Source organism: Artemia sp. Qi Xiang Cuo, chromosome 1 (genome assembly GCF_049724085.1).
Source record: "Artemia sp. Qi Xiang Cuo chromosome 1, ASM4972408v1, whole genome shotgun sequence".
In the NCBI taxonomy this organism is placed as follows: Eukaryota; Metazoa; Arthropoda; class Branchiopoda; order Anostraca; family Artemiidae; genus Artemia; species Artemia sp. Qi Xiang Cuo.
Window position 1 is genome coordinate 17,742,266 of NC_142794.1, and position 20,354 is coordinate 17,762,619.

The 20,354-nt window shown below is 34.5% G+C and overlaps 1 protein-coding gene across 4 annotated transcripts in view; it reads right to left on the reverse strand.

The window, feature by feature from the left end:
• alpha-Man-IIb (alpha-Mannosidase class II b) overlaps positions 1–20,354 on the reverse strand; it is a 147,954-nt gene that overhangs the window by 83,955 nt on the left and 43,645 nt on the right. For all 4 annotated transcript variants that reach the window (XM_089091697.1, XM_089091627.1, XM_089091798.1 and 1 more), the window contains exon 3: positions 9,011–9,103. In XM_089091697.1, coding sequence (XP_088947823.1) covers positions 9,011–9,103 — 93 coding nt within the window. The remainder of the gene's footprint in view (positions 1–9,010; positions 9,104–20,354) is intronic.

Genomic DNA, 20,354 nt, shown 5'->3' on the forward strand with positions numbered 1-20,354 from the left:
TTTGGTCCTCAGTTTTATAGATTATGAGCAAGCGTTCGATTCTGTTGATAGAAGAGCTTTAGTAAAGGTTTTTTCCTTGTAAGGTATACCAGACAAATATATTAAAGTGATTAGTGTTATGTACGAGAATAACACTGCTGCGGTTAAGGTAGGAAATGAGGTTAGCAGCTGGTTTTGTATTAAATCAGGAGTTAAGCAGGGTTGTGTTCTATCCCCCTTTATATGGATTATTTGGATGGACTTTGTATTAAGGAGCACAGGAAAGGCAATGGGAGACCACGGAATATATTGGAGAGGAAAAAAGTCTCCTGGATTTAGATTATGCTGACGATTTAAGCATCCTAGATGAAAATATGAGCAAAATGAATGAACTTTCAGAGGTTTTGCGAGTTCAGGGTGCTAGAATAGGTTTGAAAATAAATGTTGCGAAGACTAAGTCACTAAAGCTAGGAATAAGGGAAGATGAAAAGGTGACGTTGGGTAATGAAGACAGTGATAAGGTGGGGCAGCTTCACTTACCTTGGTAGTATTATTAGTAAAGATGATGGGAGCAGTGAAGATGTTAAGAGTAGAATAGACAAGGCTCAGGGTGTTTTTTTTCACAATTAAAAAAAGTTTGGAAGAATAGGAAGATAAGTCTGCAAACCAAGATTAGAATATTAGAAGCTACAGTGATGACAGTGGCCAAATATGGCTCTGAAGCATGGGCGTTCCGAAAATTGGATGAAGATTTGCTAGATGTTTTCCAGAGAAATTACTCAAGGATTGTTCTGGGTACCGGGATGACTGACTGTATTTCAAACAATAGGTTGTACGAAAAATATGGTTAAATATCGCTCTTTAGGGCTATAATTAAAGAAAGGTTGAGGTGGCTAGGGCACGTTGTGCGGATGAAGGATGACAGATTGCCGAAAATTGTTCTTTTTGGCCAACCGTCTAGGGCTAAACGGAAAGCAGGTCGCCCTCGTCTGGGTTGGGAAAATGTCGTAAAGAAAGATTTGACGGAAATGGGAACTTCCTGGGAGGATGTAAAGAGGGAGGCTTTGAATAAATTGGGATGGAAGAGGAGCGTGCGTAGCTGTGTTGACCTCAAGCGGCTTGGTGCTGCGGTGAGTTGTTAGTAGTAGCAGTAGTAGTATTAGTAACTCAATGTTCAATCGAATGGTCCAATTCATTGCCCTATATCTTATTTGGGTTTTAAGGTAATTAGGGCTACAGATTATTTCTCGAATGTGCTAAATTTTCTTTTCTAAAATGCAGAAAGGGTTAGAAAATTATATAATATACACTTTTTCGAAAACTGCAGTAAACTTTTATAGAAAAATAAAATTTATAGATATACATAGTTATATAATTTATAGCATGTAACAAACCACTTTTTGAAAGACAACAATCAATTTTTACAGAATTGTAGAATTTGTATAATTAGTTCAAATCATAACTGTAAACTAAGAACTGGCAAGCAGAGATATTTGAAATATGTATGTTCATCCTAAATTTCTGTTTTTTTTTTAGTTCTGCCTGTTATGGACTAAGACACCTCTATACTTACGATTCGTTGCCGCATACACTTTGATTTTTTTGTCATTCCATTTCCCTTCTTTTTTTCTCCCCAACTTATTCACGTGAGAACTGAATTTTGATTATAAATTCAATTACAGAATTATAAAATTTATAGTGTGTACCATACCAGTTTTCAAAAAACCGTACCCCGTTTTCATCAAATTGTGTAAATTGTGCAATAAATTTAAACCATAAATGTAAACCAAAAATTGGCACACATAAATTTTTGAAATACCTGTGTTCTTCCTAAATCTCTTTTTTTAGTTCTGCCTGTTATGGACTAAGACACCTCTATACTTACGATTCGTTGCCACATGCGGTTTGATTTTTTCAGTTAAAGACTTAAAAAATTTATAGTGCGTAGCAAACCACTTTTTGAAAAGCCATAGCCTATTTTTATGAAATTGTACAACTTGTAAAAAAATTTTTAATCATAAATGAAAACCGAAAGTTGGCACACAGAGAAACATATATGTTCTTCCTAAATTTCCGTTGTTTATTTTTTTTATTTTTTTTTAGTTCTGCCTGTTATGGTCTAAGACTGCTCTATACTTAGGGATCGCTAGCATAAGTATTTTGATTTTTTTTTATATCCGGTTTTCCTTTTTTTTTTGCTTACTTAAATATTCATGTGAGAGCTGAATAAAATAACATTCTATAGAATTGTAGAATTTGTAGAACAAATTTGAACCATAACTTCAAACCCAAAATTGGCACGCAGAGAAACATAGCCTATATGTTCTTCCTAAATTTCCGCTTTTTTTTAGTTCTACCTGTTATGGTCTAAGACTATTCTATACTTGTAGATTAGTTATAGAAATACTTGTACTTATAGAAAGTATACTTACAGAAATACCATAAGTCGTTTAATTTTTTTTTTTTTTATTCCGTTTTCCTTCTTTTTTTTGACTTACTTGCTTATTCCCGTGGGAGCTAAATTCTGATTACAAATTCAGTTACAGATTTATAGAATTTATAGTGTGTATCATATGCATTTTTGAAAAAGCCACAGCCCATTTTTAAGGATATTTAAAATTTGTACAATAGATTTAAGCCATAACTCAGTAGCGGATCCAGGGGGGTGAGGGGGTGCGTCCCCCCAACGTAGTTTAAAGTAGTGTAATGTACTTAATTAACGCAATTTGCGTTAATTAAACTTGCTCATAACACAAGTCTTTCGGATTAACCTATTTTGCACCCCCCCCCCCTCCTAGAAAAGGTCCTGGATCCGCCCTTGCCATAACCGTAAATCAAAAACTGACGCATAGACATTTTGAAATATGAAAATTTTTAACGAATTTCTGTTTTTTTTTTCGTTCTTTTTAGTTTAGCCTGGAATAGACAAAGACTGCTCTGTATTTACTGTTTGCTACCAACCATAAGTGGTTTGATTTTTTGTCATTTCGTTTTCCTTCTTCTTTTGTTTGCTTACTTATTCACGTGGAAACTAAATCCTGATTTAAAATTCAGTTAAAAAGTCATACAATTTACAGTGTGTAGCATACCATTTAAAAAAAAAGCTACAGCAGATTTTTATAAAATTGTAGAATTTATAAAATATCTAAACCATAACTTGAAATCAAAAATAGCACGCAAACACTTTTGAAATACATAATTTTTCACTAATTTTTTTTTGCCTGTTACGGACAAATACAGATCTCTACTTACTGATCGTTACCATAAGCGGTTTGATTTTTTATTTTTTTTTTTTCATTTTTCTTCTTTTTTGTTTGCTTACTTATTCACGTGGAATCTAAATTCTGATTTAAAGTTCAGTTAAAAAGTCATAGAATTTACAGTGTGTAGCATACCACTTAAAAAAAAGGCTACGGCAGATTTTTATAAAATTGTAGAATTTATAAAATATCTAAACCATAACTTGAAATCAAAAATAGCACGCAAACACTTTTGAAATACATAATTTTTCACTAATTTTTTTTTGCCTGTTACGCACAAATACAGATCTCTACTTACTGATCGTTACCATAAGCGGTTTGATTTTTTTTTTTTTTTTTTTAGTTTTTCTTATTTTTTTTTTGCTTAATTATTCACGTGGAATATATATTCTGATTTAAAAGTCAGTTAAAAAGTAATAGAATTTACAGTGTGTAGCATACCACTTAAAAAAAGGCTACGGCAGATTTTTATAAAATTGTAGAATTTATAAAATATCTAAACCATAACTTGAAATCAAAAATAGTATGCAAACACCTTTGAAATACATAATTTTTCACTAATTTTTTTTGCCTGTTACGAACAAATACAGATCTCTACTTACTGATCGTTACCATAAGCGGTTTGATTTTTTTTTTTTTCTTTTTTTTGTTATTCCGTTTTCCCTCCTTTTTTTGTTTGCTTACTTATTCACGTGGAAACTAGATTCTGATTACAAATTCATCTTTAGCGAACTGACGAAATGGGAGCCAGGGGAACAGTTTAGTCACAAGCATTAATAAGAATAAAAAATAAGAATAAAAAATTACTATTACATGGATAAAAGTTATTTCAGATAAGGTCACCGAGTGACTAAAAATGTCATATAGACATAAAATGTCATATAGTTTATTCACATGGTTTTTGTCTCATAAAATTGTGATTTATAAATTGCAATCTTTTTCAGGTCTAGATTCAGTTTCCTATTAAAGTAATCATAGTCATTTCAGCCAAGTATAAAATAAACGTTGTCAAGTCAACGAATCGGTGTGACATGAAGTTTTTGGAAAACATACTAGATAATTTACCAAAACCATTGTGACTAGCCTAATAAAAATTTTATAAAGAAAATTCAGAAGCGCAAGCATTCAGGCCAGGCTTGTGCACAATGGGAGGATATTTCAGGGGGAGAGAAAGATTCACTGCCACACCCCTTTCTGATACGAGCAGTTTCATTTGAGATAGGGGAGAGAGGGATAAATCCATCAAAACTGTAAAAAAAAATCATGCAAACATCTTGTATAAAAATGTAAAAATCAGTAAGATTCTTAGATTCCAGTGACGATCAGGCCATGGGCGTAGGCAGCATATTGTCTAGGGGGGGAGGGGCAGTCGATAGTGTGATAGAGGGGTTTTTATTAACTGCTTTTCCAACCATCTACTTTTTCAGCCATATCTAATGTAAATTTGAAGGAGTCTAAGGGGGGAGGCAGCTGCCCCCTACCACTCCCTTCCTACGCCCATGGATAAGGCCCAAGATCTCTCTTTCCTAGGCATGTGTGCGCATAAATTAATTATATGAAAAGAACAAAGCCTTATAGCCTTTATGAATAGAGGTATTCTTTTGGAAAAAGGGACAAAAACTTAAAACGAACAGAAATTATTTCGTAGTTTAGGGAGGTTGCCCCCTCTACAGCCCTCTCGATCTTAAAAAATAATTTTAATGGGCAAATTCCTTTGTTGAACAGCTGAAAGAGTTTAATTCTAGGCTCTTTCAGATGTGAAGTAGGGTTACTTCTCCGTTCTTCAACCCCTTTTTTATATTCAATTTTAATAAGAAAAGCTTCAGAGATCATGATCACACCTAAAATAACTACCGCTCCAAATACATATTAGAAAGGGGGTGAAAGACTCTGAAATGCTGACATTTTTTTATGGCTTTATCATTTTTGCAGTTTACAAGGCGTAGTATTTAAACAAAATTTCTTTAAAGGATTGTTCAAATGGATGCAAGCAAGGGGACAATGTCCATAGGAAACCAGAAGCAATTAAACCTTGTTTATAGATAGGAAAATGAGATATATTACAAATCAAATCTCCGTGAAAAAGCTCCTTGTAGTACGTTCTCCCCCCCCCCTTATCTATACAAACTCCCACCGTTGCTCCTGTAAAATGACTTTTACGCACTTAAACACCACTGTACATTATCTTATCTTGCCTTAAATAAATAAAGTCCGTGAAATGAAGCTTTAAAAAAAATGTCTGCATTAACCGTTTATTTTGTATCAACTACGTCCATCCTTAGGAACGAATGTGCCACCGCGTGGCATTACTGTCTTTGTTTTTGTAGACAATTTTTCATCGACCGGTTATCTGAGAATTTTCCCTGGCACCTTTTGGCACCATAAATGTAGTTTTGCACCGTCAAAAACAAGAAATTGCCACTTTGCTGTGGACAATTTTTTTTTGCTACTTAAAAATATTGACAAACTTTTAATGTCCTTTCTAAAGAGCCTTCTCCTGATATATAGGACCATTTGTTCGATACGATCACCTTTGAGGAAAAAAAATAACAAAAAATACGAATCCGTGATCATCCTTCTTGAAAAAATTCTAAATTTCCTTTTTTTGTAAATAGGGGTCTGAAACATCTACAAGAGATTTATGTGATATTTTGCATTCGATGCAGTAATTTTCGTCAAAGTCACCCATCCTTTGGTGGTGTCTCTCCCTTTTCGTGTAAATTGAGTAAGATTTTTTCAAGCTCGTACCTTCTGCGGGGCACTTTAAGCTTAACGAATTTATTATATTCTGAATCATCATAAAAGTTAAATTCCTTTAATGGTTACTCGGCTATCATAACCCTTCGTTTTAGAGAAATGGTTACCATTAGCACGAGTCGTACCTTACCTACAGTTCGTAGCCGCAAACTGTTTAATATGCAAAAAAAAATTAAAATCAAATATTTCTATTTAAACTTCACTAAAAATATAGTGCTTGGTAATACTTATATCCCCTACCTGGGAAGTCCCTGAAGACACTCAAGATGCATCCTCCTCTGTGCTACTAAATATATTAACGTAGCCTTTTATGTAATCAAATAAAAAAAACAAGTTTTTTAAACTGAAAGTAAGGAGCGACATTAAAACTTAAAACGAACAGAAATTATTCCGTATATGAAAGGGACTGTCCTCTCCTCAACGCCTCGCTCTTTACGCTGAAGTTTTTATTGTTTTAAAAAATAAAGTTGTGAGACAGAGTCAAACTTTAGCGTAAAGAGCGAGTCGTTGAGGAGAGGACAGTCCCTTTCATATACGGAATAATTTCTGTTCGTTTTAAGTTTTAATGTCGCTCCTTACTTTCAGTTTAAAAAACTTGTTATTTTTATTTAATTTTTGAACGTTTTTGAATAAATGCAGGTTTTGATCTTGGCTCACCGTACATGAATAATAAAAAAAAAATTAATATTAATTTACTTTTATTTAGTTAAATGGCTTTCTCGAAACTTGTTTGATTTTATTTACGAACGTTTTTATTAGTAATAAATATACGTATATGAAAGGGACTGTCCCCTCCTCAACGCCTCGCTCTTTACGCTAAAGTTTTTTATTGTTTTAAAAAATAAAGTTGTGAGACAGAGTCAGACTTTAGCGTAAAGAGCGAGACGTTGAGGAGGGGACAGTCCCTTTCATATACGGAATAATTTCTGGTCGTTTTAAGTTTTAATGTCGCTCCTTACTTTCAGTTTAAAAAACTTGTTTTTTTTATTAAATTTTTGAACGTTTTTGAATAAATTCAGGTTTTGATATTGGCTCACCGTACATGAATAATTAAAACAAAAATTTCATATTAATTTAATTTTATTTAGTTAAATGGCTTTCTCGAAACTTGTTTAATTTTATTTACGAACGTTTTTATTAGTAATAAATATACGTAACTTACGAATTAACTTACGTAACGACCTTCTATATTCATATATTTTTAATTTGTTTATTAGAGGGTTTGCCCCCTAGTCAATACCTTGCTCTTTAAGCGAAAGTTCGAATTTTGTTCCAATTCTGTAAAAATGACCGCTTAATCACAAAGGCCGTTAATTAGAATAAATAGCTCTTATGAAAGTACTAAAACATCTTTGGCTTAAAGAGCGAGGTATTGACTACAGGGTGAACCCAATAATATATGTAGTATTTTCTGTTCGTTTGAAGTTTCGATGTTGCTGCTATTGCAGTTGAAATACTTGTTTTTTTATATTAAATTTCTGATCTTTTTTTAAATAATGCTGGGAAGTCCGGCGTCCCCTTTATAGCAATGTCCCTTCCCCCCTGAACACTTCCTTCATGGAAAGATCCTCCCACATAACCCCCCACCCACCCCTCTCCCCCACTACCAGGAAAAATCTCCCCTGAAAACGTCTGTATACTTCCAAATAACCAATACTATATGTTAACATTGGGTAAAATTCATAAGTTTCAGCCCTCCCCCGGGAATTTAGGGGGATTAAGTCATCCTAAAAGACATACTTATTATATTTTCGAACATGCTGAACAAAATGGCTATCTCAAAATTTCGATCAGGTGACTTTGGGAAAAAAATTAGCGTGGGAGGGGCCTAGTTGCCCTCCATTTTTTTGGTCACTTAAAAAGGGCACTAGATCTTTTAATTTCCATTCCAATGATCCCTCCCACGATATTATAGGACAACTGGGTCAATACGATCACCCCTGGGAAAAAAAAAAACAACAAATAAACAAACAAATAAACTCGCACCCGTGATCTTTCTTCTGGCAAAAAATGCAAAATTCCACATTTTTGTAGATGGGAGCTTGAAACCTGTACAGTAGGGTTCTCTGATACGCTGAATATGATGGTGTGATTTTCATTAAGGTTGTATAATTTTTAGGGGGTCTTTCCTCCTTTTTTCGAAAATCCGCGAAATTTTCTCAGGCGCCTAAATTTTGATGGGTAGAATTAAACTTGATGAAACTTATATATTTGAGATCAGCATTAAAATCTGATTCTTTTGATGTATCTATTTGTATCAAAATACCGTTTTCTAGAGTTTCGGTTACCATTGAGCCGGGTCGCTCCTTACTTACAGTTCGTTACCACGAACTGTTTGATAATACATTTTTCTGCACTAAAAAGAGAGCTATCACCCCACTTCACCTATATTCGGGCACACAGCCCCAAACTCTTATTACAGGGGGAGGGGCAATAATCCTACGTAGAACGGGGATAAATTACAGATAACATATTATTTTTGGCCCCTATTGCTCCAATTATTCAGGACCAAGGCCCTTTAACATGCATGAAGGTATCTCAATCTGTAAGTGGTAGTACCTCTTTGTATTATTATATTTCATTTTCTTCCGTTAGCTCTCCAACTCCAGTTTGCTGATATCGGATTGCAACGGTTCTTTTTCCCTTTCTCTTAGTGCTCTGACAATACGGACGGACTTACGATAGAAGCGAAACACGCGTGGAGCTACAATGGATTATGTTTGGCAAAGAACAGAACTAACAAACTAAATAAATCAATGGTCAAAGCAAGGCCGTATCCAGGGAGAGGGGGTAGGGGGTTTAACCCTCCAACCCCCGAAATGTTTATCCAACTCGTAGAAACGTCACAAAAATGAATATAAGCACATTTTTGTATGCGTTTTTGAATTTTTTTTGTAAGTCCCCCCCCCCCCCCGAAAAAAAACCCTTTGTAAAACTTTCCAGAAAAAAATTCAGGATACGGCATTGGGTCAAAGTCATTGAGACTATTTTCTCCTTGGTTTTAGCACGCTTACCTTCAGAGGTAAATTTTTCCAATTTTCCCTACGTGTTTTGTACCTCTCTTCAAACGTCGAGTCCCAAAACTCTCGAGATTTTATCCAAGCAGGCTATAAAAAAATAAATCATAATTAAATTATATATTACTAAAATATATTAATTAATAAGGTTAATAATTAAATCAATTAAATTAAATATATTAATTAATAACTTTTATTTAACTTGCATTAAAAACTAAAAAAAAAATTAATGAAAGCATATTAATTACTAAAAATAATTCAAATATACCAAGTAAAATGTAAGAATAAAATAAGTAAGGTAAAAATTATATTTGGCCTTACGAGTGATTAATTAACAGCTAGTTTGCCCTCAATATAATTGTTTCCTTCGCTAAATGTTAGACTGATTGAGTAAATTGGGTTGTTTGTGTCAATTAATTTAATTGTTTAGAATTTTTTCAAGGTACAAAAAATTATATTTCAAATTTTACATCACCCAAATATTTTATGATAATTTGTCAAGGTTTTTGTTTCAATGAGGTTTGGGTACTTTTTATCCAATTTTTCTTTAATGGGTTGAAAAGCTCTCTAATTTACTTTTGCATGCTAAAATATATTGCATTTATCTAAAAATAAAAAAAACTCAACGAAAACTGAAAAGAATACCACAAAAACAACAGGCAGGACAAAATATCACTTCAGTTTTTACTCCTGCATAAAAAAAATACATTGAATAGTTTTACTAAATCTTTGAAAATTGATCTATTATTTTTAATCCAAAATTTAAATCTGGTTTTAAATTTTAAAACTACAATCCTTATCGTTCATAACCTAATATATTTATGTTATTAATTATTAATATTAATGTTTGTCATTCTCTGCTCTTAAAACAATGGTTCTACATTGTTCAGCGGGTACCTGAAGCCCTCCTATCAAGTGAGCATTTCTCATTACCCTGTCAGTAACTTTCCGATCATCATAAGAGTATATGCTACTTTTTCTTTGTTATGCCTTTTTGTGACAGGTTCTCCTACAAGTCATTTTCCTTGACTTGCTATCTTGACATTGTCATTGACAATGACAAGTTTCTGTCTTGTTCTTATCAGAGTCTACCGAAAAAAATAAGTCGAGGACCAAATGTTGAGACCACCTCTTTATTATCAAGCTCTGTTCAACATGCTTAACTAGGTTATAGCTTAGCAGGCTGTAGCTTTTACAGTTCGAAGTAGGTTATAGCTCCGTTGGACCGACACTAGCGAAAACAAGTAATCTTTATTTCATTTAGTTTTTAATAATATTAAATTTTACTTAATTACTTCACTTAATCTATTTCATTTTACTCATTCGTTCTATTTAATTGATTTAATTAATTTAAATTTCATCTACTTGTTAATTATTATTTATTTGTTTGTTTTATTTATTTCAATTTATCTATTCATTTAATTTAATTGATTTGAGTAATTTGACTTAATTCATCTGTAACCCACTCTGTAAACAGGAGGAATGGAGTACTATCTCCATTTTGGAGGAAATGGAGGAAACAGGAGGAATGGAGAAAAGAAAAGAAAACGGAGGAAACAGGAGGAAACAGGAGGAATGGAGGAAACAGGAGGAATGGAGAAAAGAAAAGAAAACTAGTAAATAATGAAGTATTCCCTGTATCACGACTGTAAAAGTAAAGTATGGTGTTGTTTGCTGGCTTGTATCAAATTTTAAACGGCTGTATCTGTATTCAAATATTAAGGAGTTAAGTATACTGGGAAACAGGGCTGCCATCTATATTATATTTGTGTCATTTCTATTCACATTATATTTACATAGCATTTACATTATATTTGTGTATTTCTAAAATAGGTCATCGAACAAAAGGTTTTTGTTTTAAATCAGCATAGCTCTGAATAAAAGAGCATTTTTTTTATCTTCAATTATAATTTTCCGGTTCATGTTGGCAATGAACTTGGTGTGGGAAACGCCAGCGGCGATTTCTTTTCTTTTTGCATATCTTTTTTAAGACACCATCATTATTTATTGTTTGATGGCAATCTTAGGTCGATAAAATGGTTAGTTATAATTTAGTTGACAAGCTGAAAAAATTAGCCTCTTATTACATTTCCAGAAATTTCTTTTCATTTTGCTAAATAGCTAAAATTAGTGATATTAAATGAAATATCATACACATGAATTCATCTAGGATTTCATCTATCATAGAATGTATTCGTGTATTAACAGTAATGAGTTAGATGAATTTTACATTAGGGGATATTAAGATTCGCAGGTAGGTACAAATACGTAAATGGCATCCTACCTTAGGCAAATTTTTGAGTCGGAAAGGACAATGGCAATAGTAATAGACTGATACAATTTTATAGACACAATAAATAATATAAATAATCAATGATATAAATAATCAATGATATATAAATGATATAAATAATCAATACAGTATTTCGTCATAAAATGCCCATAAATTAGCACTAAACTTACATTATAGTAAGACGGTCAACCTTACAGATTATTTTATTGTAAATCAGAAATCAATGAATGCCAGACATTATGGTATATAGGAGCTCTTTCCATGAAGTGTTAAGTATCAATCATTATCTAGTAGTGTCTAGAGTTTGTTTAAAAGCTAAAATTTAGGAAAATCTTTAGGCAGTTATAACGACAATAGACTCCATGATGATATTTTGAGAGGGATTTTCCAAGAAAAGTTGGATATGAAACTGGACGGCTTAGATTTAGACAATACAGAAGATGGTTTAAACAATTTTATAAAAATAGTTTACGAATTATTACAAGATATCTCAGGGAGGATATCACATTAAGCTTCTGAGAAAAGAGAAGGGGATTGTCAAAGAAGTTTCTGAGTGACAGATTTCATGACAATAAGACGGAAGTAAAGTAAGTTGAGAAAGCATTAAATGGTTGTATTAAAAAGATGTGAAGTAGAAGCCAAGGATCTGAAGAATGCTGCCAGATGGCAAAATAGCAATATATTGTACTGGTGTTTTAAGAAATTAGGAGGATGGAGTCAGGGTTGGTTTTTGCTTGCTAAGGATATAAACGTGCCCCAAATTAGTAATAAGGAAAGTGATAAAGAAAAACGGGTAGAATACCTCGAGAATTTCTTAAACCTTGATAAATCTGTAATAAATGATGTTGAGTAGACTGAAAGCCTTTTCGACGAATTGGAAGTGAAGGAAGGTTTATCTTGCATGGAGGATTTGGGGACAATACTAGAAACATTGAAAAAACAAGGCCTCAGTTGCTGATAGCGTTACAAATGAACTATTGAAATATTAAAGGGCACGGGGCTCCGAATTAAAACAAGGTTGTGACATAACGGGTAAAAATGATGAGAAAAGCTGGATAATTCCTGAAAGTTTCCCATATCTATATCTTCGAGAGAATTTATCACACGATTTCTTGTTTTCTAAAAGTGAAATAAAACGATACTGTTCAGAGACACAAATAAAAATCACCGTGTAATTCTGATCCAAAAAGGAAACGAAGCAAAGCCTTAATGATATACTTTTGTTTTCTTCGAGCAACGAAAAATATTGCTGCCAAATAAAAATCTAGCTCCTGCCAGACCCCAGTTTCATTGATCAGATTTTAATTTCCTTTTTATTTCAGTTAATTCAGCATGACACTATACTGCAAACCTCTTTCGGCCAAAGAGGTGGGGGAAAGCTTGATAATAATAGAAAGTTTTCCTTATCCAAGGCTTCCTGGAAATGTCACAGACAACTTCTTGTTTTTGCAAAAGCAGAATAACAGGTTAATGTTCCGACACAAGGGACAATCCTCTCAAGTTGAAATTGGAACTTTTCAAGCTACATGCTTAGAAAGAGATTTCTGATTATGGTAAAATGATAAAATTACTGAGATACATCGTAAAAATAAGAGGAAAACTTTTGGTTCATCCACAATTGGCATTCTTCTAATAAACTTCGCAATTATTTGCAAGGGTTATTTATTTAAATAGGAAATCAGCATGGCCCAAAAAATTTTCACTAAATGATCATAGCCACCGAAAGAAAAACTTTATGGGGGGGGGGGGGGGACATTAGGACGGATGGGCAAGTTGTGTTGGTATTATGGATTTGTCTTTATTTTGATTAATTAAAAAAAAAAACTTTCCGAACAAGAAATTTTCAAAGAAAAGTAGAGGCCATTTTAAGATCAGTAGATACAAATACCTGTTAAAATTCAAACTCAAAACGACCAGAAATTACTATTAAAGAATAAATGAAGCCCAAAAGGAACAAAAATTAAGTAAACAGTCATAGCAAAAACATACAACAAGTAATAATATAAATGAATAAATAAATCTTAAAGCGAGTAATGCTTAAATTGAACATGCAAATAAAGCTTAAAACGAAAAAAAAATATTTTGCTATTGAAGTATAAATGAAACCCAAAACGAACAGAAATTAAATAAACAATCAATGCAAACAAACATACAATAGATACTAATTTAAATGAGTAAATGATTCTTAAAACGAGTGAAACTAAAATTGAATATGAAAATCAAGCTTGAAACGAACAAAAATCACTACAAATAAGAGCTTGGATATTGCCTCCTTCTCTCACTGTAAAAGTCTAAAACCTACTGCGTCATCGGCGGTTTACTGAAAACGAATTGTATTACGAACATTTTCTTTTGTGCTTAATATTGAAAATAAACATTAAAATTATAGTAAAATTTTGAACTGACGAGCTTTCAGATATTAATATCATCATACATCAAATATTCAGTTTAATTTGTTAGTTCTTTATAAAATTGCTCAAGACGAATATGGTTTCATTACAAACAAGAGTTTCGATACTGCCCGCTTCCTTAACTGTAAAAACCTAAATCCTACTGCGTCATTGACGCTTCACTGAAAACGAGTCATATTACAAATAATTTCTTTTCCAGTTCTTACAGCATTTAAAATTAAAATAAAATTAGGCCCACAGTGAAATAAAATCTTAAACTGACGGATCTTTCAACAATTAATGTCATTATATATTAAATATTCAATTTGATATTGTTTATACTTTCCAAGATTATTCAAGACACATATAGTTTTCAGTAAAGCGCCAATGACGCAGTAGGTTTTAGATTTGGCAGTTGGTTTACGCAGTAGATTTAGGCCGTTAGGGGGGGGGGGCTAATTGCCCCCCTTCAATTTCTTTTGATTCTTTAAAAGTGAACTAGAACTTTCCGTTTTCAATCAAATGAGCCATCTCTGAAGTTTATACGAGCATCCCTTCCGTGAGAACCATATTTGCCCCCAGGCCATAACTTACAACGCCTGTTCCCGGGCCCTGGGGGGTTGTTTCGACCCCGGAGTTTTAATATATGATGCTTGAACTATTTTTAAAAAATGGTCACCTCAAAATTTGTATTGGATGGGTTTGGAGAAGAAGGAGGCATGGGGGGGGGGGGGGCTAGTTGCCCTTCAATCTCTTTTGACTCTTAAAAAAATAACTGGAACTTTCAATTTCCATTCAAATGAGCCCTCTCTGAAGTTGCTACGAGCATCCCTTCCACAAGAACCATGTTTGCCCCCCAGGGAATAACTTGCAACGCCTGCCCCCGGCCCTGGAAGGTTGTGTCGAGACCGCATTTTTTGTTATCTGACGTTTGAACTATTTTTATCAAAATGGCTATCTCAAAATTTTATCAGATGCATTTGGGGGAAAAGGGGTGTGAGGGATAATTGCCCTCTGATCTCTTTTGACTCTTAAAGACAGAACTAGAACTTTCAATTTCCAATCAAATACGCCCTCTGTGAAGTTTATACGATCATTCCTTCTATAACAGCTATATATGCTCCCTGGGCATAACGTACAACGCCGACCCTGGGCCCTGAAGGATTGGGTAAAACCCAGAGTTTTCATTATATGATCTTTGAATCATTTTGAACAAATGGCTCTCTCAGTTCTTATCGGAGGGGTTTCAGGAAAATAGGGCGTGGAGAGGCGGGGCTTGTTGCCCTCCAAACTCTTTTGACCCTTAAAAAGTGAACGAAAACTTTCAATTTCCAATCAATAGAGCCCTCTCCAAAGTTTATACGAGCATCACTTCCACAAGAGCCGTATATGCCCCCAGAGCATTACTTAAAAAAGGGTAAAAAGGGTGTGTGTGGGGATGGGGAGCTAGTTGCCCTCAGATATCTTTTGACTCTTAAAAAGTGAACTAGATCTTTCAACTTCAATCAAATGAGCCCTGAATGAATTTTATAGAAGCATCTTTTCATAAGGACCATATACGCCCTCAGGACAACGCTTGCAACACCTACCCCCCGGGCCCAGGGGGGTTGTGTCGACACCGGAGTTTTTTTTCTATCTAACTTTTGAACTATTTTTAAAAAAGTGGCTATCTCAAAATTTGTAGCGGATGGTTTTGGGGGAAAACGGAGTGGGGGGGGGGGGGCTAGTTGCTCTCCAATCTCTTGACTAAAAGTGAACTAAAACTTTCAATTTCCAATCAAATGAGCCCTCTATGATGTTTATACCAGCATTCCTTTCATAAGAACCATACATGCCCTCAGGGCATAACTTAGAAAGCCTGCCCCAGGCCCTGAGTGGTTTTATTCACACAGACGTTTTTCTTATCCGACCTTTGAACTATTTTTAACAAAATGTCTATCTCAAAATTTACATCGGATGGGTTTGGAATAAAGGCGTTGGGGTGGGGGGCTAGTTGCCCTCAGATCTCTTTTGACTCTTAAAAAGTGAACTCAAACTTTCAATTTCCAATCAAATGAGCCCTCTCTGAAGTTTATACGAGCATCCCTTTCATAAGAACCATATACGTTCCTAGAACAACACTTACAACGCCTACTCCCGAGCCCTGGGGGGTTGTGTCGACACAAAAGTTTTTGTTATCTAATTTTTGAACTATTTTTTTAAAATGGCTATCTCAAATTTTGTATCGGATGGGCTTGGGGAAAAGGGGCGTGGAGGGGGGGGGGCTAGTTACCCTCGAATCTCTTGACTCTTAAAAGGCAACTAGAACTTTCAATTCTCAATCAAATGAGCCCTCTATGAACTTTATACGAGCATCCCTTTCATAAGAACCATACATACCCTCAGGGCATAACTTAGAAAACCTGCCCCCGGGTGCTTGGGGGTTATTTTGACATCGGAGTTTTTCTTATCCAACCTTTGAACTGTTTTTAACAAAATGACCATCTCGAAGTTTTCATCGGATGGGTTTGGAAAAGATGGCGTGGAGGGAGGGGGGGCTAGTTGCCCTCAGATCTCTTTTGAGTCTTAAAAAGTGAACTCGAACTTTCAATTTCCAATCAAACAAGCCCTCTCTTAAGTTTATACGAGAATCCCTTTCATAATAACCATATATGCTCCAGGGAATAACTTACAATGCCTGCCTCCGGGCCATAGTGGTTGCGTCGACACCTGAGTTTTGTTATCTAACTTTTGAACAATTTTAACAAATTGGCTATCTAAATTATTTTCGGATTTACTTGGGGGGAAAGGAGCGTGGGAGTGGGGCTAGGTGACCTCCGATCTCTTTTGACTCTTAAAAAGTGAATTAAAACTTCCAATTTCCAATCAAATGAGCCCTCTCTGAATTTTTTACGAGCACCCGTTCCATAAGAACCATATATTTCCCCAGGGGATAACTTACAACGCCTGCCCTTGGGCCCTGGGGTTGTGTAGACCCTGGAGTTTTTGTTATATGATCTTTGAACTATTTTTTTTTAATTGGCTATCTCAAAGTTCTTATCGGATGGGTTTGAAGAATAAAGAGCGTGGAGGGGGGGGGGGGGCTAGTTACCCTCCGATCCCTTTGGACTCTTAAAAAGTGAGCTAGCCATTCCAGTTTTATTCTTAGCAACTAAGGAAACTGAAGTCAACCATTTGCGGGGAATAAGCAGACTTTATATCTTCTGAAATATAAATCTAACGAGTAGTAGAGTAGAATAGAGTAGAATATTTTTATTTATAACACGTACATAAATAAATGTCACAAAACAGCGCACATGCCTGGTGGCATACTTTAGCGCTGAAAATATTGCCAACGAAAATACACAGCCATTTTCTAACTAAATTTTACAACAACGAAAAGAAAATCCTAATGAAAAAAATGCTTAGCATGTCATAAGATATTTCTTCACCAGTCTTAGAAAATGTCGCTTGTTGCTACATTCTCGAACTGATGCAGGAATTGAGTTCCAGATTTTTGGCCAATGTGACGGATGCTGAATCCCGCTCTCGATGTCGGGCGAATTTTGCACGAAAAGTCTGAACGATGCGTAGTAGGATAATTATGAAATTGAGAATTAGTTGAGAAAATGCCGAAGAAATTTACAGGTAAATTACTATATTGATAATCATGACAAATACTATAGATAGAAATTAAATGAAGTTGGTCCAAAGAGAAAATTCCTGAAGTCCCATATAGGTGTCTAACTGAAGTTCTGCAATCAACATTAAAAAGAATCCTCATTGCTTTATTCTGAAGTATTTGAAGAGATTTGAAAACAGACGGAAAGGTAGATGCCCAAACCTAAATGCAATAGAGAAAATATGGGTGGACGAAAGAATAATAAATAGGTTTTAGAATAGCTTTAGTAAAAAAGTTACAAAGACGATTTAGCATGCCAATATTTCGTTAAATTTTTAACGACAGTTTTTTTACATAATTATGAAACGACAAATTTTCATCTAAAATAATCCCAAGATATCTGAACTGATCCACCCGTATTAATTCAAGACCATTCAAAAAAAGAGAGAAGGTATCTGACACTACTGATCCAGTTCGCGAAAATAACATATACTGGCATTTTTTTTCATTAAGAGCTAGTAAATTCCTTGAATACCAAACAGATACAGTTAGTAACGTACTTCCAAGGTTCTGGAAAAGAACTGATAGGTCCCGGTGAGAAGCAAAAATTACTACATCATCAGCAAACATTATAATTTTACAAAGAGGCAAACCTTCTGGCAAATCATTTATAAAAAGAATAAATAGAATAGGCCCAAGGACAGAGCCCTGAGGCACTCCGTTATTAATTGGAAAAGTTTCGGAACGGAGATCATGAGATTTATCAACACAATCTAGTCGTCTCCCAGAAAGGTAAGATGAAAATAATTTAACAGCTTGTGTTGAAAACCCATAAGACTTTAGTTTAAAAAGAAGTAGCGAATGATTTACGGTGTCAAACGCCTTGGCGACATCAAGAAAAATTGCCAAAGCGTGTTGACCATCATCTAGTGAATTATTAATATTTAGTAAAAGCTCATGAATTACCAGGTCAGTTGACTTTCCTTTTATAAAACCATACTGAGACTGTGTAAAATCTTACTATCAAATAAATATTTTTGTAATTGACTATTTGCAAGTTTTTCCAAAATTTTGCTGAAAACCGAAAGTAGAGAAATGCCTCTATAATCTGAAGGGTCAGTTGAACTCCCAGCTTTAGGTAATGCTATAACATTTGCTTTTTTTTAAAGTTCAGGAAAAACCCCATGCATAAGTAATAAATTAAAAATATGTGCCAGCAAAGGTGAAATGCTTGACGCTATTTGCTTTACGGTTTGAGCCGAAAATCCAAATTCGTCCTTAGAAAAACTCCGTTTAAGCTTCAGAATAACTTTTTCAATCTCATGAGGCTTTTTCAAATCTCAATATACCCTTGTCAAATTTTAATACAATCAAACTACCAATACTTCATTATCACTCGGAGCTCTTTTGTGTATCGATTCTTTTTTGTCGTTTTTTTTTTTGTCTTTTTCCTATTTTTTCTTATTTATGCGCCATCCTTTTCGGGTGTTTGTAGATGGATTTTCAATCAAAGAAATAAATACCCATTCTGACAGAAAAAAGAGACTACATTTTAATTGAACTTACTTAAAAAAAAGAAAACTTTTCGCAAGCTAACCAATGGTCTACGGTGTGCAGGTACCGATCTCCTGATTCAATGCCTTCGGTCGCAAGTGCAATGCGTAGTTGGGGGCAAATCATCCAACGCTTCCCGTATCTTTCCCCCCAGATTCCTCCAGGTACCCATTTAGAGTTGGGTCGACTCTGGCTAAGTTTACGGAGTCATACCACTGACCCTCGTTGCAAACCAAGTAACCAGTAAAATCAGGGCTCAAACCCCTGACCTCAGGATCTCATGTCTGGAGCGCTCCAGGGATTTGTTTTGTGTAAAACTCAAAATTTGTTGAAATTACTTTTTGAGAACTTGAGTTACCTTCTAGATTGTGAAAAACACCTTTTTAATATCTTTATTTTAAGAATCATTTTTTACCCCTCCAGCTCCTCCTCTCTGTGAATTGGCTCCACCAATTAGCAGGATATGATAAGAGAAGCAATTTCATTTTAAAAAGTAACAATATTTATTTTTGTTTTTAGTGTTGTCATCACTAAGCCACTGGGATTAAAAAAGAAAGAAAAATAATTTGATCCACATTTTTAGAGGTGAGCGAACTAAATTCATTAATTGCAGCCACTTTGATTTTAAGTGACAACCAGTCTTTGCGTTATTTTTGTAGTTGACCATTTATTTTGCAAGAGATACATTTTGAGTGGCATACAAATTGCCACAAAGATGATTTATGTTTAAGTACTCCGGTAGAAATTAAATTATTAAGACGCCGAAAGTCTTGATTCAAGACCAAAGCTAAGTAGACGTACTATTGACTATGTGACTTTAATTTAGTCAATTTGTCTGCTTGTTTAATGGTTTCATTCTTTACTTTGGGGTTTTTGCAGGATTTTTTTTTTCAAGGAGGTGGTGGGAGAAACCAAACTGAGAAAACAAGCGATGTCTTATGACTTACCCATAAAATCAAATTTTAAGACATTATAAAGATATCATAAAACGGTACTGGTGCATTATACGGGCCCACCACTATAGACTGTATTAGGAAAAGTCACGAACGTCAAACGGGCTATTTGCAAGAGACCACTGTAGATAAATGATTGCAAAGCGCTGTTTCTCAACGAGTTCCAATATTTAAACGATTGTTTTCTGGGTTTTAGGGGGGGGGAGGTACCTAGGTTAGGTTACGTATTTAATATATGCTATGCTATATCCCCCACCCCACCCCCCTAATGTGCAAATATAAAGACCAAATTTTTTTCTAAACTATTATATATTCATCCTATTTTATTTTACTAGCATTAACCAAACTTGAATTCTTCGCGGTGTCCGTATCACGCACCAATACCCATAAAACTCTAAAGATTTCGAAGAAAATACGGGTCAAAATCACCCCCTCCTTCTCCTGCATCCTAACCTCCCCTCCTCCTCCTGCAAAACATCCTCTCCCCTTCCTACGTGCTTACCTAGCATTAAATATAAAAACAAATATTCGGACGTAGAAGAAAGTATCT